Here is a 19151-nt window from a genome sequence, read left to right as displayed (position 1 = left end):
CTATTTTTTAGGTGTTTGTTGCGGTAACACCCCTCTACCAGGTATCAGAATCTCATGTAAATATTATCAGCCTTATGTGCTCAAAGGTCCCAAATCTTATTATCTAAATCATTTAAATGTATGTATATGGGTATGATCTCTCCTGGGACACAATTCCTCTCCAACTGTGGACCTACGAAACTAAAAACCAAGTTCTTTGCTCCTATAACATAGTGACGGCACATGCATGGGATAATGAGAGACATTCTCATTCAGAAAGGGAGAAATGGAAGGATTCATTAGTTCCAAGCAATCTTGAAATCCAGCTGGGCAGAGTCATTAGAAATATTCCTCTGTGGCTCAGCACTCTGCCCTCTGCATCATCTTTTTTCATGAAAGGTAGCATATGTTTGCAGGTGAGCGCTTTTAATCAGCCTGTTTCCTTTCTCTAGAATTTTGGGGGTTTAACTAGCACTCTTTCATTTTGTACTGTCTCTGTACCTTTTTCAGTTCACTATGTTCGTGCTGGTATATAATCTGAAGAACCTTGTGAACCTCTTGTGTATCTTACAGGGATTCATTTGACTAATCAAATACTAGATAACATTTTCCACCAAAATTGGCAAAATTTTTTAGAAATGATGTGGGGCCACCTAGGTGGCTCAGTCAGTTAAATGTCTGTCTTTGTCTTAGGTCATGATCCTGGGATCTTGATTGAGCCCCACATCAGGCTCCCTGCTCAGCAGGGCATCTGTTTCTCCCTCTCCCTCTGCCCCTCCCCCGACTTGTGCTCCCTCTCTCAAATAAAATAATTTTTTAAAAATTATAATAGGAGTGTTGGGGCAAGAATGGAGAAACAAACGCTTGTGGCCAGACAGTGAGGCACTAAAATTGGTATAGACTTTTGGGGTTGGTTTGAATATGCATTTTAAAAAACGTTTAAGGGGCACCTGGTGGCTCAGTCAGTTAAGCATCTGCCTTTAGCTCAGGTCATGATCCAGGGGTCCCAGGATTGAGTCCTTGTCAGGCTCCCTGCTCAGCTGGGAGCCTGCTGCTTCCTCTCTCTCTTCTCCCCCTTGCTTGGTGCTCTCTCTCTCAGTCAAGTAAATAAATCTTTTTCAAAAAGCATTTAAAATGCTTATTTCCAGCTGTTGCATTTATAGGAAGTTATCATAAGGAAATAAAGATGTGAGCAAAGCTTTATCCTCAAAAGCACAAAACACTGGGGTGTCTCCTGGTTGGCTCAGTCAATGGAGCGTGCCACTCTTGATCTTGGGGTTGTGAATTCAAGTCCCATGTTGACTGTGGAGATTACTCAAAAATAAAATCTAAAAAAAAAAAACCAAAAACAAAAACCCTATGGTATTTGCAAATGATGGCTTGCATAGCAGCCATCAAAAAATACTATTTAGCAAAAATAAGTCTTATTGAAGAGCATTAATCTTGGGAACTGCTCAGTGTATCTTTTTATCATTATTATTATTATTATTATTACTTATTTTAAGTAATCTCTGTCCCCAAAATGTGCCTTGAACTCATGACCCCAGGATCAAGAGTCACATGTTCTTCTGACTAAGCCAAGCAGGTGCCCCTGTTCAGTGTATATTCAGTGTAGACATACATAGTTTACATTATATTGTATGCTACACATATTCCATATTTTTTTTCAATTCTAAGATTCCATTTTGACATACCCACATAATAACTATTGGGGGAAAATTTTTCAGAAGCATTGATAGAAGGGAAGTATATATGAGATTATTTCCAGGACTGCATGATTGACAGGTAAGCTGTTTTCTTCTTTATACCTTTCTTTATCATCCAGAATGACACACTGAGCATATATTATTAACATGGTTATTTTAATTGTGTAAGTCCTTTGTTTATTTTGCATTTACTTAAATTAATGACAGTTGGTTGTAACTCAAAAAGGCAAGTTTGTGTAAAGGCTCTTGGGAGTATGGATATCATGCCGTTTGTCCTGAATCCTGCCCTTGAAGGTCTAGGAAAGCATGAAACATATTAGTACATGTTGTTTGAATCCCACATCTGATCCCCACATCCCATTAATGGGAACATTTTTATCTTTTTCACCGAAGAAGCTGAAAAGAGTGAAGACTCCTCAGGCGCCGCAGGCCTCTCCGGCTTACACCGCACGTACAGCCAGGACTGCAGCTTTAAGAATAGCATGTACCATGTTGGAGACTATGTCTACGTGGAGCCCGCAGAGGCCAGCCTGCAGCCGCACATCGTCTGCATTGAGAGGCTTTGGGAAGATTCTGCTGGTAAGTTTGTTTTAAATCAAAGGGCAGATTGGTAAGCTGGGACTGTTTTACTCCTCCTTGGTCCTCAGGGAAGAAAATTGTAACTCAGACAGTTATGCCTTGCAACAGTAGTTGTTCTGCATTGTATCGGTAAGTAGAAGTAAGCACCAGGTATGTGAAAAACGTCGGATCTCACACTCTCCTGAGTGGCACAGTTGAGTCAAAGGAAATGCCCCTTCCTGAAGTGAGGTTGAGATTCATTCACTCAACTGCTGCTATTTCTTAAAAACACACAGTAAGCCAGACTGGAGGATGGCAGAGCCTCACAAGAACTAAAGGCTCGTGTTTTACCCCTCGCAGAACCGCTTTGGAACAAATCACAAATAAAAAAGAAATTATTATAGTGTGACATGTGTCTTGGCCTAGAATTTGATTTCAAAAAGGCGTCCTAGAACAGCTGCCTTTCATGTAAAATATGGAGAACAAATAGGAGTTAATGAAGCCAGAAGCAGACAGAAACGTGATCTGAGGCAGTCCAGTTCCCTCAGCTGCTCCTCGTGAGATACCTTTGTCTTCCTTCTCCTGAGTGCTCACTGTATCCCTTCTATGCTTTGGATGCTCTGTCCTTACCAAAGTGCGGTCTGGAGTGTGTCCTGGCCCCAGCAGACTAGGGCAGGTCTCACCGCCTTCTTCATCCTATATATTATACATCCTTTAGTATGAGGGGGAACGTAGCATTTTTTTAGGCCTCGTTATGCTTCATTACTTGAGAATATCATTTCTTCCAAGATAACGATTTTAAGACACTGTGGCCTAAAAAGCACATTGTTCAGGCCATGGCAGAATGGATGGAGATTTTGCTCATTTTGCAAGAATGTGTGATTTCTATTAATGGTAATTTCCTCTCTGTCTCCCTTTTTGTTTTGAGGTGAAAAATGGTTGTATGGCTGTTGGTTTTATCGGCCAAATGAAACATTCCATCTGGCTACACGGAAATTTCTAGAAAAAGAAGTTTTTAAGAGTGACTATTATAATAAAGTTCCCGTTAGTAAAATTCTAGGAAAATGTGTGGTCATGTTTGTCAAGGTAAGAAACTCCTTAGTCTCCAAAGTACAAATCATTCCATGAAAATAAAATTTACAAACACAAAAAAAGTTGTATTTATAAATCAGACCCTTTAAAATTTGAAATTTTTTAAAGCTGTGTCTATATGCCATTGTGTAAAGATTTAGGAGGAAATTAATCTGATCATGATGATGAAATACCACCATTTGCTTGCCTACAATATATAGCTAAATGCAGTTCGCTTAAATTTTTTTATACTGCCAGGCTAATTTTTGAGGATGACGTTTTCTGAAAGATCATTAAAAATTGTCAGTGTGCTTTTTAGGTAATAAAGTATACCTTTTGTGTATCCATCTGATACAGGCACATTGAGCCCTGCCCAAAGCTTTTAGGAACATTATAGCAGTGTGAAATGCTAATATATTTTCAAAAAGGTAGTTGGTAAGCTAAAGGGTATGTATTTAATAAGGCTCTTCTGTAGCAGGGAGAGGCTTGTACATTGCTAACCATTTACTTACTGTTTGTTGTTAACTGTCAGAAAGTCTTAACAGGCTAGTGTTGGCTTGATTGATGTGTGGTTTTGGTTTTTTTGGTTGACTTGTTTCCAGAACATTCACCTAACTAATAATCTTATTCTTATGTCTCCCAGGAATACTTCAAATTGTGCCCAGAAAACTTTCGAGATGAGGATGTTTTTGTCTGCGAATCACGGTATTCTGCCAAAACCAAATCTTTTAAGAAAATTAAACTGTGGACCATGCCCATCAGTTCAGTGAGGTTTGTCCCTCGGGATGTGCCCTTGCCTGTGGTCCGAGTGGCGTCTGTATTTGCAAATGCAGATAAAGGGGATGACGAGAAGAACACAGACAACTCAGAGGACAGTCGAACTGAAGACAATTTTAACTTGGAAAAGGTATGTAGTTAAAAGCCACACAGAAAAGGATTTTGCATTTCAAAATATTTATTCCAGAAAATAAATGAATAAAGTATTCAAATGCAGAATGAAAAAGAGTAACAATATAAAACCTTAGCCAAACAGAAGGGAGCTATAGGACAGAAATTAATGCTTAGAAAACAACAGTAGAATTGAAAAATAGAATTTAAAACTAAATCCAAGTGCTAATCCTTTGATAAGTCCAGTGAGATATACTGTCAACTATCCTAATAAAAAAAGAAGGCAGTTAAGCTCAGACATACAAATGTAGAAGAAATTTAAAGACTTACACATTTCTGTTAATAAATTTGAAAGCCCGAATGAAATGAATAATTTTCTAGGACACTCTAAATTACTAAAGAATCGGGAGGCCTGGGTGGCTCAGTTGGTTAAGCAGCTGCCTTCGGCTCAGGTCATGATCCCAGCGTCGTGGGATCGAGTCCCACATCGGGCTCCTTGCTCGGCAGGGAGCCTGCTTCTCCCTCTGCCTCTGCCTGCCATTCTGTCTGCCTGTGCTTGCTCTCTCCCCCTCTCTCTCTCTGATAAATAAATAAAATCTTTGAAAAAAATAAAAATCAAAAAATAAATAAATAAAATAAATAAATTACTAAAGAATCAAGAAGAGGGGTAACACGTAAGTGGACAACAAGAAGAAATTTTTCAAAAATGTTCTGAGAGCTAATCAGAATACTCAGGTCAGATACTTCCATGGGTGAATTCTTTTAACCCTTTAAGAGACCTATAGTTATAGTACTGTTTAAATTATTTTAAAGCATGGAGAACAAAGAAGACTTCCCAGTTTATTTTACAAAACCAGAATAACCATAATTCCAAAGACTGACAAAATTAAAACAGAAAAACTGAAATTGAGCCTAACAGATGAATGTTGATGCAGAAAATACTTGGAGAAAGTGTATTTTTATTTATAAGTGAAACCAAGTTAGTTATTTAAGAACAATATGACCTAGTAGGTGGGAGTTCATTCTAGAAATGCAGGAGTTGGTCAAAATTAGGAAAATTTAGTAATATACTTCATTATATTATTATATCAAAGGAAAGATTATTTGATGAAGTATAGTAACTGTCTTCATTTAAGTTTTAGAAGGATATTTCCTCAAAGCGATTTTTTTTTCCTAAAGATTTTATTTATTTATTTGACAGAGAGAAATCACAAGTAGACGGAGAGGCAGGCAGAGAGAGAGAGAGGGAAGCAGGCTCCCCGCTGAGCAGAGAGCCCGATGTGGGACTCGATCCCAGGACCTTGAGATCATGACCTAAGCCGAAGGCAGCGGCTTAACCCACTGAGCCACCCAGGTGCCCCCTCAAAGCGATTTTTGAAAGTTATGTTTATTTCTCATGACTTAAGCCTGCTTTGCTCTACTATTATCTATATTTTTCTGAAAGTAGCCAATGAAGACAAACAAAAATAGTAAAAATATTGACAGTTAAGTGGCAAAATCTTTTTGCAGATCATGGGGGAGCAATTAACTAAAGTTTTGAAAAACAATTCAACAAATAGAGATTTCAAAATCCATATACAAGTCAATAGCTTTCTTACATAAACAAAACAATAATCCACAAGAGTTTTGAAAGAAAGGTGAAAATGTTGAATATACTTTAGCAACTGTTAGGAAAATCATGTAGAAGAAAATATCTTGATTCACCTTAACAAAATACATTCAGAAATAACCTTGAAAGGAGTATTTGGAACCTATGGGAAGAGAAACCGTCTACTCACGGACATAAAAGATTTGGATAAATTTTTTTCAGAACTTGACAAAATGGGGTGTCTGGGTGGCTCAGTTGGTTAAGTGTCTGACTTCAGCTGAGGTCATGATGTCAGGGTCCTGGGATCGAGTGTTGGCCTCCCTGCTCAGCAGGGAGTCTGCTTCTCCCTCCCTTCCTGCGCCTTCCCACCACTCATGGACACTCGCTTGCTCTCTCTCTCTCTCTCAAAAAATAAAATCTTGGAAGAAAAAAAAAAGAATTTGACAGAATTATTCTGGCTTTCTCACGTAAGAATAAACATGCAGCAGTCACCAGGAAAAGAAGGAGGAAAATAGTAATCAAAGTGCTTTGCCTTGCCAGATGTTATGGTATTTATATATTATATATAGAGAGAGCAAAACATATTTTTTTTGTTTTTTAAAAGATTTTATTTATTTATTTGACAGAGAGATATCACAAGTAGGCAGAGAGGCAGGCAGGTTGGGGGGGGGGGGGAAGCAGGCTCCTTGCCTTCTCTCGGCTGAGCAGAGATCCCGATGCGGGGCTCGATCCCAGTACCCTAAATAAGATCGTGACCGGAGCCAAAGGCAGAGGCTTAACCCACTGAGCCACCCAGGCGCCCATATATCAAAGTTTTATTTGTTTAGCTAATCTCTGTATCCAAACATGAGGCTTGAACTCATGACCCCAAGATCAAGAATTGCTTGTACATTGCTAACCATTTACTTACTGTTTGTTGTTAACCAGGAGACCCTGTATATTTTGTTATTTATAAAAAATTGAGGTATTCTAGTCTGTGGAAGGAATAGGCTTTTCACAGTTAAAATCCAGTATATAAAGGTAGTATTTTAAATCAACAGGAAATGATGGAATTAAATGATACTGGGAAAACTGGTAGCCATTTGAAAAAGAAAAAAAGAAAAGAAACCATCTGAACTCTCATTCACATCATATTCCAAAAAGTAATAATACCAAAAACAAAAGCAAAATGGAAGAAACAGTACCAGTTGCTAACATAGGCAGATTTATTATTATTTACCTATATTCTTTATTTGTAAGGTTGGAATGGGTCCTTTCTATACATGATATGAAACCCAGGAGGCATTAAAGTGGAGCGAAAGTCTTCAGGACAACCTTTTTTTTTTTTTTTTTTAAAGATTTTATTTATTTATTTATTTGACAGACAGATCACAAGTAGGCAGAGAGGCAGACAGAGAGAGAGGGGGAAGCAGGCTCTCCACTGAGCAGAGAGCCCGATTCGGGGCTCAATCCCAGGACCCTGAGATCATGATCTGAGCTGAAGGCAGAGGCTTAATCCACTGAGCCACCCAGGTGCCCCGACAACCATTTTTTTAATGCAAAAAGCTTTTAGAAATCTGGGGAAGAAGTGACACTAGGAAAATAGGCAAAGGACTAAATTGATCATTTATAGAGGGGAGACAGCCCACAAAAAGTAAGAAAATCTGTTAATCTAGTAATTTTCAAAAGCCTGACAGGTTGGCAAGAGTTCTGAAGATTGCTAATGCTGACAACACCTGCTTTGGGTGTGAAGCAGGACACTTCTCTCCCATCCGTGGCATTCCCCTTGACCCAGCGTCCATTTGATACTAGGGAATGTGGTCCAACTCAGTACTAGGTGCACCGAAGTCTTCTCCACAAGGAGCAGCATCAGTGTTATTTGTAAAAGCAAAAACCCTTGGCCAGACCCAAATGCCCATGAATAGGAGTTGAGTAAAGTGTCAGACATCCATAGCTTGCCAACTCTGTAGCCAGTAAGCACAATGAGGTAGCTCTATATATGGCACACAGAAGATTGTCCAAGTCACTTGGTAAGAACATGCTCATAACTAACAGGTGGCAGAATGGGATCTGGTTTCATTATTATTCAAAAAAACTCAAACTGTATGTTTACATACCCGACTGTAAAAGCAATGTGGAGAACTGCTGTGTGCTGAACCAGGTGTTTATCTCTGGGGTTGGATCACAGAAGATTGCCTTTTAAGTTTTACATGCTCTAATGTTTGAATTGTTGCCCACAGATACATTTCTTTTATATAATCAAAAAAGATAAAGCCTTTATTTTTTTTAGATTTTTTAAAAAATTTATTTATTTGACAGAGATCATAAGTGGGCAGAGAGGCAGGCAGAGAGAGATGGGGGGAAGCAGGCTCCCCGCTAAGCAGAGAGCCCGATGCGATGCGGGTCTTGATCCCAGGACCCTGGGATCATGACCTGAGCCAAAGACAGAGCCACCCAGGTGCCCCCAAAAATAAAGCTTTTAAATTGTCAATATAAAAACTGGAAAAAATTGACTTCTTTGTGTCTTAGAAAAGAAATCCATTTTAGTGTCCTAACAGTGTTAAAAAAGAAAGGAAGCTTGGGAAAGAATATGATATTTTTTATACTTTGTCAATATGTTGGGAATTATAGAGACATTAATTTTGAAAGAATAAGAAATACCAATGGAAGCCAACATGGGAATTAACACAGATTTCTTACTAGAATTCGTAAGTCTCCAGGGTCCTCTCTGTGCATGATTTTGTTTTTGTTTTTTTCTTTTGTCTCATCTTTATTTTAATACTGCCTGGCCAAAACAAGTCATTCCTGGAACTTTTTTTTTTTTTTTTTTTAAATTCCTGGAACTTTAGAGCAGAGAGATTACTTTTAAAAATTAAAAAAAAGAAGAACTTCAGAATAGAACCCATTCCTAAAAGAAAAAGGGGTGTTGTTGTTTTTTTTTTCAAGATTTTATTATTTGACAGAGAGAGAGAGTGCACAGGCAAGTAGAGTAGAGGGAGGGGAAAAGCAGGCTCTCCACTGAGCAGGGAGCCCAATGTGGGCCTCAATCCCAGGACCCCAGGACCATGACCTGAGCTGAAGGCAGATGCTTAACTGACTGAGCCACCCAGGTGCCCAGAAAAAGTTCTTCTTAATTTCAGGGCCTACTTCATAGTCCCCACTCCTGCAGGTTCCTCTCATCCATTATATGTGTTATTTTCCAAGAAGATCATTTATATATCACATTTGAAGTCATAACAAAGATTAAAACAAATCACTTGGACCTTCTGAAGTAGATTTTTTTTTTTTCAGTTTGAAGTTTCACATATTCTCAGGGAGATGCAGTAGAAAATACTGGGATTCTATAGTTTCCTCAGCTTTTATACGTTTTGGAGTTAATATGTTTAAAACACCTCATGCTGTGCCCACTTTATGCATCAGATCAGAACTTTTTTTTTTTTTTTTTTATCTTTTTATTCGAGAGTGCTCTCAGGAGTGGGGGGAGGGACAGAGGCAGAGACAGAAGCAAACTCCCTGCTGAGCACAGAGTCCAGCACGGAGCTCGATCCCAGGACCTTGAGATCAATCATGACCTCAGCCAAAGTCAGACGCTTAACCAACTAAGCCACCCAGACTCTTTTCTTTTTTTTCTTCTTTCTTTTTTTTTTTTTTTTTTTGCCAAAACTATAAAACAGCAATAACGAATGGGTGTTCAAGTGCTTTTCATAAGTCAGGCATTGTTCTGTGTACTTAACTATGGAATGTGTCATTGGAGATTCCTAACAGCCCCATCTGATGGGTGCACTGCCTTCATTTTACAGGTGAACTAAGAGGTCAAATGAATTTGCCCAGTGTCACAGCAGCCAGGAGGTGACAGATCTTGTAATTTATTCAGAAAAAGAGTGTATGTGTTTATGTCACAGAGGCTATACTATTCTATTCCAGAATAAATCAAAACAATGACAATTTTTAAATTTTTAAAAAATTTCATTTAGAACCATCAGTTGTTAATGCTAAGAAATTGAGAGCTCAGTAAATGTAGTGAAGGGACACCTTGCGCAGTATTTACTCCTTATCCTCCATAGCAGTGTGTGAGTGAGGCTGCTCCTGAATGCTGATGTGTCCTCTTCAGTGCTCCCCGGCCCCCACTGCAAGGCTATGGGAACGGGGTGGAGGAGGAGGATAAAAGCATCTTGGAGTAACTTTTTTTTTTTTTTAAGATTTTATTTATTTGACAGAGAGAGAGATCACAAGCAGGCAGAGAGGCAGGCAGAGAGATAGGGGGAAACAGGCTCCCTGCCGAGCAGGGAGCCCCACGTGGGGCTGGATCCCAGGACCCTGAGATCATGACCTGAGCCAAAGGCAGAGTCTTAACCCACTGAGCCACTCAGGTATTACCCTTGAAGTAACATTTTATAAGACTTAAGTGTAAATTTAAAATAAATGCAGTATTTAATAAGACTGAGTTTGGTTTCAGTACCCTAGTCTTGGTTTCTGATCTTCATCTAAACTTCTGTTTATGGTTATTTTTTCTTTGAAGTTAATATGAAGGAAAGTCAGCTTTCCTTTCTTAACCTCCTCTGTCTGCTCCTTGATTGTCAGCTGCCTATCTTTAACCAGTTTCCTTTAACACAGGAGAAAGAAGATGTCCCTGTGGAAATGTCAAATGGCGAACCAGGTTGCCACTACTTTGAGCAGCTCCGTTATAATGATATGTGGCTGAAGGTTGGCGACTGTGTCTTCATCAAGTCCCATGGCCTCGTGCGCCCTCGAGTGGGCAGGTGGGTGTTACTGAAGCAGGGAGGATGCAGTTGGGTCTGAGAGATTTGGGTAGAAATTCATCACTCTTTAGAGTGAAGTCAGAGTCGTCATCATCCCCTTGACAATGCTGTAACTTCCCCAGCCTCCTCACACACATTCACCTTGCTTTTGTCTCTAGCCACACTTCCTTCTCTAAATCCTTCTGTGAATTTTTCTTTTTTTCTCCTACCATTTACTGAATTTTTAACCCAGGAATCCCCCTGCGTACCTCACATGATGAACTCCTTTAGCTTAACTTAGAGATAGTACTTCCTTAAGGAAGCCTATCCTGTCCCTGCAGACTGGATTAGGTCTCCCCATTACTCTCGGAGCGCATATCAGGTTATTTTACTGTTGAATTTCCATACCAGACTGCAGATGCCCTGAGAATAGAGGCCCCATAATTTGCTCACCGTTGTATTCCCTGCATGGTGCATGAAACATAGTAGGGGCTCAAATATTTGCTGAACAAGTAAGTGAGTAAAAGTGTGGTTGGGTGGCGTAGAACGGCAACGAAGGAGTCAGGTATGCGACTGGGCAGTAGAGGATAGTGGTTAAGAGTGGTGGGTCTTGGCGTGAGTTCCAGCTCTGCTAGCTGCATGTCCTTAAGTAAATGATTGACTTCTCTAAGCTCACTTCCTCATTCCATTTTTTCTTCATTCAGCAATCATTTATTACAAACCTAGTATTTGCCAGGCTGTGAGGATACATTAGTGAATAAAACAAATATCCTTAGTCCCATGGATCCTTGTTGCAGCGGGAATACAAACAGTAAATGTTGCAATAAGTAAAGGGTACAGAACATTAGGTCATGATATGTTCTGTGAAAAAAATAGATCGGTGTGTGGGAAATCAGGAGTGCATGGTCAAACTGAGGAGGTACAGAAGTTTTTTGTTTTTTGTTTTAAAGGTTTTATTTATCCATTTGACAGAGACCACAAGTAGGCAGAGAGGCAGGCAGAGAGAGGAAGGGGAGCAGGCTCTCTGCCAAGCAGAGAGCCCGATGAGGGGCTCGATCCCAGGACCCCGGAATCATGACCTGAGCTGGGCAGAGCCTTCAACCCACTGAGCCACCCAGGCATCCCGATACAGAAGTTTAAATAGAGTGTATATAGGCCTCACTGAGAACTGACAGTTGAGCTAATACTCGAAGAAACTGAGGGAGTGAGTAATGTGAATATTGAGGGAAAAAGCTTTCCAGGAAGCGTGAGTGGCCAGTATGAAGACCTGAGAGAGAAGTGTGCCTGGCCTGGCCAAATGTGGACAGTTTGTTGCTGGACAAGTGAGCCGTACGTTAAGGTAGATGGGAAGTGAGGGCCATATATATGTGGACCTGAGAGACCATTGTCGGCACTTGGGCTTTTACTGAATTAAAGAGAGTACTGTTGGATTCATTCATTCATTCATTCATTCATTTATTTTAAAGATTTTTATTTTTTTATTAGAGAGAGAGCCTGAGTGGGCCGAGAGGCAAGAGGGAGAAGCTGACTCCCCACTGATCATGGAGCCCGATATGGGGCTCAATCCCAGGACCCTGGGATCATGACCTGAGCTGAAGGCAGACACTTAACCGACTGAACCACCCATGTGCCCCCATTGGATTCTTTTAAGCATAGGTGTGATATCTGAATTAGTTCTTAGCAGGATTGCTCAGTCTACTAGTTTTTGAGAGCAGACTCAAAGGGTCAAAGACAAGCAAGGAGATCTGCTAGGAGGCTGTTGCAATAACCCAGGCAACCATGATTGCTGGTTTAGACCAGTAGTTAGATCCTGTGGTGAAATGTGGAGTTAATAGGATTCCTGATAAATGGGATGTGGGGTCCGAGAAAGAGAAAGAGTCAAGGGTGACTTCTGTGTGTTGGCTTGAGGAACTGAAAGGGTGGAGTTACCATGAACTGAGATGAGTAGGTTTCTTCATGTCAGAAACCACAGGACAGGGGCGCCTGGGTGGCTCAGTGGATTAAAGCCTCTGCCTTCAGCTCAGGTCATGATCCCAGGGTCCTGGGATCAAGCCCCACATCGGGCTCTCTGCTCGGCGGAGAGCCTACTTCCCCTCCTTCTCTCTCTTTCTGCCTCTCTGTGTGCTTGTGATCTCTGTCTGTCAAATAAATAAATAAAAATCTTTAAAAAAAAAAAAAAAAAAGAAAAGAAACCACAGGACAATAGGGACATTAATAATCCCAGCTTGCTGGGAGCAATTGTGACGAATGGTATAATACCTAACACTTAGCAGTCAGATGTGCATTTTTACTTTTGTATAGGGAGATAATATCTCTCATCAGACTCTCAATGGTTGAAGGGCTGTTACACCTTAGCACTCAAAAAGGTCATGAACCATTACCTTAAAGAAATATCTGTGACTCGTGTGAGCTGACCCCAAATACGGATAGTTTATGTGTTTCGTCAGCTAATGAATCCAATGACAGGTATCGCCCTCGGCGCACAAGGACGAAAAGAACCCTGGCTCGGATGCATCTTCTCTCTCTATTTCCGCAAGTCTACACACTTACATACGCTTACATGACCAATCAGCGAACAGGGTACAGGAAGGAGCAAATCAGGCTGTGCATCTAAATGAACAACTTCGCTAGCAACCAATGCTGTTTACTTCCTCTTTGGGCGGTCCGCTTAGTCTCACGAGGCAATCCTCACCTGGCAACTAGCCAGGCGCCATCTTTTAATGGCGGAGGCCGCCCTGGCCAGGGGCCTGCCTCCGACAGACAGGTGCTTAGTTTTGTTTTCATCATGAGCATTTCAGGGGAAAAAAAAAAACCCTGGAGGTTAGCTGAAACTTTTAAATCGTATGCCTTGGTATTGTGTGTTTTTTCCCTCAGATGAATAGCCAGTGGTGTCTCCCTTTCCGTGTCTTTTCTTGTGCTCAGAATGGGGGAAGTCAAGGAAATTGTCTTATTATCATATAATAATATATAATAATATATCATATAATAATATAATTATCATATATAGTCTACAAAACTCCTCCAAGTACTAAATATCATTAAGTTTTTGGTTAAGAGAATTTTTAATAGATTAATCTTTCAAGAGTGAAACCAGTCAGAATTCTATTTTAATGGAATTTCTCCATTTTTCCCCCAAGAATTGAAAAGGTATGGGTCCGAGATGGAGCTGCATATTTTTATGGCCCCATCTTCATTCACCCAGAAGAGACGGAACATGAGCCCACAAAAATGTTCTACAAAAAAGAAGTATTTCTGAGTAATCTGGAAGAAACCTGCCCCATGACATGTATTCTGGGTATGTATTTATGCCTTTTCATTTAATCACGTCCATTCTACAACAGCTGATTGAGTACTTCTGTGTTAGGCACTGTTCTAGGTGCCAGCTATACAGCAATCAAAAGACCAGAATCTCTGCCCTCTTAGAGACTTAACAGTGGGGCAGAGGTTGGGGAATCAGTAAATAAATTAAGGCTATAGGACATCAGGTAGTAATTAGAGCTATGAATGAGAATCAGGCAGAGGAGAAGAGGACAGAGAGTCATGTTGAGGGGAGGTCTTGTTTTAGTGGTCCCCAGAAGCCTTTCTGATAGGTGACGTTAGCAGAGCCCTGAAGGCAGTGAGGAAGAAAACCATCTGAACACAGACATGCCCTCGTTTTTATTGCACTTTGCTTTGGTGCAATAAAATGCTGTTTTTCACAGATTGAAGGTTTGTGGCAACCCTGTAACAAGCAAGTCTGTTGGTACCATTTTTCTAAGAGCATTTGCTCACTTCATATCTCTACATCACATTTTGGTAATTCTCACAGTATTTCAGACTTTTTTTTTTTTTTTTAAGATTTTATTTATTTGACGCAGAGAGAGAGATCACAAGTAGGCGCGGGGGTGGGGAGGGAAGCAGGCTCCCCGCCAAGCACAGAGCCCAGTGCGGGACTCGATCCCAGGACCCCGAGATCATGACCTAAGCCAAAGGCAGAGGCTCAACCCACTGAGCCACCCAGGCGCCCATCAGACTTTATTCTTGTTTGAGATGCCTGGATGAGGAATTCTTTTTACTGATGAGCAAAAACGGTGGTTTCTTTTTTTTTCCCAAAGATTTTATTTATTTTTATTTATTTATTCATTCATTTATTCATTCATTCATTCATGAGAGACAGAGAGAGAGAGAGAGGCAGAGGGAAAAGCAGGCTCCCCTCAGAGCTTGATGCAGGACTCAGTTCCAGGACCCTGGCATCATGACTGAGCTGAGAGCAGACGCTTAACCATCTGAGCCACCCAGGCACCCAAGACAGTCGTTTCTTGATAAGGAATCTACTCATGGTAAAATTGGTTGTGAAGACTGTTAAAATGACAACAAAGGATTTTGAAGATCACGTAAATTAGCTGTTAAAGCACCAGCAGGATTTGAGAGGATTGACTCCCAAGTTTGAAAGAAGTTCAACTATGGGTAAAATGCTATCCAAACAGCATCACATGCTACAGAGAAATCATTTGTGAAAAGAAGAGTCAATCGACGTTGCAAACTTCACTCTAATTTTAAGAAATTGCCACAGACACTCCAACGTTCAGCAACCACCATCCTAATCAGTCAGCAGCCATTATCATCCGGACAAGACCCTCCACCAGCAAAAAGATGGGACACCTGATTGGCTCAGTCAGTAGAGCATATGACTCTTCATCTCAGGGTTTTGAGTTCAGGCCCCAGTTGGATGTAGAGTTCATTTAAAAAAAAAAAATTGCAGCTTACTGAAAGCTTAGATTGTTAGCATTTTTTAGCAATAAAGTGTTTTTTAATTGTTGTATGCATATTTTTTAGACATAATGCTATTGCACACTTAATGGACTACAGTATAGTATAAACATAACTTTATATACAATTTTATAAAAATCATTTGACTTGCTTTATCGTGATACTCCCTTTATTGAGGTGATCAGGAACTGATCCTGCGGTATCTCCAAGGTATGACCACATTGGAGATTTTACTCCTTTTAGGGACAGCAAATGTGAAATGCAAAGGCATGGTACCCTTAAGGCATGGTATCTGGGCCTGTTTGAGACACAGGGAACAGCTGGTGGCCAGGGCAGAACAGGAGGGTGTTGCTGCGCACGCAGAAATGGTAGGTCTACTAGACTGTGCTGAGAGTGAGTTCGGAGCAGATAGGAAGTCCTGGTTGTGAGCGGAGAGCCGCATGAGCCAGCACGTGCACTAGAGGAATCACTGTGCACAGAGTATGGAACATATGTAAGAGTGAGGTAGGAAGCAGGGGGAGGAGTTAAAAGACTTCTGCAATCTCCTTTGGACTCTTAACCCTAGCAATGTTACTGTCCCTGATGCAGAAATGTGCTGGGCTCACGTCACTGTTTCTGTTCAGCCACACTTCTGAGTGCTCATGTGCACTCTGCTTCTCAGGTGCAGGTGTGCGCTTCCAACTGCCATTGTCTTCAGCGTAGTGTTTCTTCTTGCCCTGAATTAGTGCTGCAGCAAACCAGCTCCTCTTCCCATCTTTTGGAATAGTTTTCCAAAAGGTTACTAGGTAAAAGCTTTAAAATGATTACACATGGTTATAAAGAAGCAGCCACCATGCTTACGGCCAAGAGGAAATCAGTGTTTTACACTTAGACCTTATTTGATCACGAAGTTACATTGTTTCAGTGTTTTGAGTTGAGTTTTTTCAGAATTGGTTATTTCTGATAGTTAAACACATTTTTCTCTTCATAACCTGGTGCACCGTGGGGGGAGAGGGAGCAAAGGCTAGTGCGCTTATTAAGTCCTTCTTGAGTTTCTGTAGCAGAGTCTGTCCTCCTTTTAACTCATGATCCAGACTAAAAAAGTGCTCGAAGACCTTGCTTCCTAGGGTAAACCCAGCCAGAAGACTCAAGGCAGATAGCAAAGGTGAGACTGAAGTCTCCTTCGTTAGGGTAACCATATTGTTTATTGCTTTTTTTCGAAGTGGTTACCCTGGGAATTACATCTTAAATTTGTGGCAATCTGGTTTGAATAGTTTGAATCAATACTGCCTCAGCTTTTTTTCTTTTTTTTTTTAAGATTTTATTTATTTATTTGAAAGAGAAAGAATGAGAGAGAGAGCATGGGGGGTGGGTGTCAGAGGGAGAAGCAGACTCCCTGCTGAGCCCGACGCAGGACTCATTCCTGGGACTCTAAGATCATGACCTGAGCCAAAGGCAATCGCTCAACCACCTGAGCCACCCAGGAGCTCTGTCTTAGCTTCTGTTGTATATTAAACCCTGCTCCTGTACAGTACCATCCCTCCTGCCTTGTCTAATTGTCAGAAATTAAGTCTTTTCACTGTGTGTGCCCATCGGCAAGAATTTCTAAATACTACTTTATGCATTTGTCTTTAAAATCTTATAGGAGGGAAAAGGGAGAATTAGAAACTGGAAATACAATATTGGCTTTCATATTTACATATGTGGTTACCTTTTTTGGTGTTTTTTATTTCTTTGTATGGCTTCACATCATTATCTGATATCCTTTCATTTTAGCCTAAAGGACTCCCTTAAATTTTTTTGTAGAACAGATCAACTAACAACAAACTCCCTTGTCTTTTGTTTATCTAAAAGTGTCTTAATTCTTCTACTTTGAAGGTACTTTTGCTATATATAGAATTCTCTATTGACAGTGTTTTCTGTCATGCTTTCCATCAAATTTGAGAAGTTTTTGTCTTTACATAGTCTTCTCCTTTCTCTTTCCTCCCTCTGAGATTCCCCTTAGGCCTACGATGGTTTGCTTAATGGCTTGTCACAGGTCTCATGGACTGCTCATGTTTCTTTATTCTTTCTTCTTTCTGTTCCTTCAGACTGATCATCTCAGTTGGCTTATCTTCAAGTTCACAGATTCTTCTGCCTATTAAAATCTTCTAATTTTTCATTTCAGTTGTTAACACTTTCCAGCTCCCGTGAGATTTTTTCTTTTTTTTTTTTTTTTTAAGATTTTATTCATTGTGAGAGAGAGAGAGAGAGAGAGAGCGCGCACACAAGCATGGGGGGAGGGGCAGAGAGAAAGGGAGAAGCAGGCTCCCCACTGAGCAGGGAGCCCCATGGGGACTCCACCCCAGAACCCTGGGATCATGACCTGAGCCGAAGGCAGACACTTAACTGACTGTGCCACCCAGGCACCCTTCAGCTCCAGCGTTTCTTTTTAGGCATTCCAGTTCCTGTCTTATTCTTGATAGTCTCTATTTGGTGAGTCAGCATTCTGATTTCCTTTGGTTCTTTGTCCATAGTTCGCTTTAGCTCTCTGAGCATATTTAAGACAGTTGGTGTAAAGTGTCTGCCTCATAAGTCCAGTGTCTGGGCTTTCTCTGGGATGATTTCTTTTCTTTTTATCTTGTGTATGGACCATACTTTCTTAATTCTTTGCATGGCCTTGTAATTTTTTATGAAAATCGGGTATTTTGAATATCATACTGTGATACCTCTGGAAACTGGATTCTCCCCTTTCCTCAGGCTTTATTGTTACAGCTTACTACGGGTCATAGTTGCTCATTTAAACTGTTTTTGCTATTGTGTGTGGTCACTGAAGTCTCTGTTCTGTTAGCTTAATGGTCAGCTAATGATTTAATAGAAATTTTCTTAGATGCTTGGATTAAACAAACAAACAAACAAAATTCCCAATCTCTGCAGCTTGAGGCTGTGTCTGTGTTGGAAGACACTTTCATCCCTCGGCCTGAAGTTTACAACTCTGCCTTTGCCTTTGCGTCCCGCTTGCACAGGGTTTGACGGTCAGCCAAAGGTGAGAGTTTAGGGCTTTTCGGTCTTTTCTGAGCATGCATCCTGCCCATGGCACGTGCGTGGCTTTCTAGATTCTCCCGGATATGTGGAAGCTTTTCAGAACTCTTATTCATTCCCCAAAGTATCTCACTGCCCAGCTTTTTCTGCCAGGCTTTTTCACATTTGTACTATTTGCCCCAACTGATAACCTTTGTTCCAACTGGCACCATCTGGTTCATTTGCCTTCAGATGTTTTCAGCAGAAGTACCATAGCCACTTCTCTGCCATGAGATTCCAAGTTAAGTGAAATAAAGACAAACCCTTTGTGTTAGTCCCTCAGAAAGCCACCCATGTTGGTCAAAACAGGCAACCAAATTCTTTGGAGAATGCTCTGCTCCTTCCAGCACCAGAAACTCACACTAGGAGTGTGGGCTGCCATCTTCCTGACTGCTGCTGAACCAGAGGAGAGTGAGGGGGATGAGGCAAGAGTAAGTTAAAATGCCACAAAGCTCTCCTGCTTACTTGCAGTCACTTTTTTTCTTGATTAAGCATTCATGTAGTTGTTTGGCTGTTTCCCAGAGTTCTGATAATGTTGATTCTGAGTTTCTGATGGCTTTCCTCATTGTTTCTGAGAAAACAGAATGTTTCCTTTCTTTTCCATTGTTTCTGAGGAAACAATGTTTCTAAGAAACATTGTTTCTGAGGGCCATTCTGAGAGAATGGCCCTTGGATCCCCCTCCTTGACTATTTTCATCGACAGGGACACCATCCTTTTTATAGGTACCTATTCAAATGTGTTACACTCTGTAGTTTATAAACTACATATCCGGGATCATCTTTATTTTTCACCATGACCCCGTACAAAAGGGGCTGTCATTCTCAGAAAAGTAAAGTTACTGTCTAATACATTGG

The 19151-nt window shown here is 40.7% G+C and overlaps 1 protein-coding gene across 14 annotated transcripts in view; it reads left to right on the top strand.

Moving 5' to 3' along the window:
• Nucleotides 1-19151, top strand: part of PBRM1 (polybromo 1) — a 129090-nt gene that overhangs the window by 78160 nt on the left and 31779 nt on the right. For 13 of the 14 annotated variants that reach the window (XM_032321768.1, XM_032321763.1, XM_032321790.1 and 10 more), the window contains 5 exons: nt 2079-2264; nt 3172-3329; nt 3958-4221; nt 10384-10529; nt 13646-13803. In XM_032321768.1, the coding sequence (XP_032177659.1) occupies nt 2079-2264; nt 3172-3329; nt 3958-4221; nt 10384-10529; nt 13646-13803 (912 nt within the window). The remainder of the gene's footprint in view (nt 1-2078; nt 2265-3171; nt 3330-3957; nt 4222-10383; nt 10530-13645; nt 13804-19151) is intronic. The other variant, XM_032321811.1, reaches the window with a different exon arrangement.

Source organism: Mustela erminea, chromosome 1, assembly GCF_009829155.1.
Source record: "Mustela erminea isolate mMusErm1 chromosome 1, mMusErm1.Pri, whole genome shotgun sequence".
NCBI lineage: Eukaryota > Metazoa > Chordata > Mammalia > Carnivora > Mustelidae > Mustela > Mustela erminea.
This window is presented reverse-complemented; position numbering and strand designations above follow the sequence as displayed.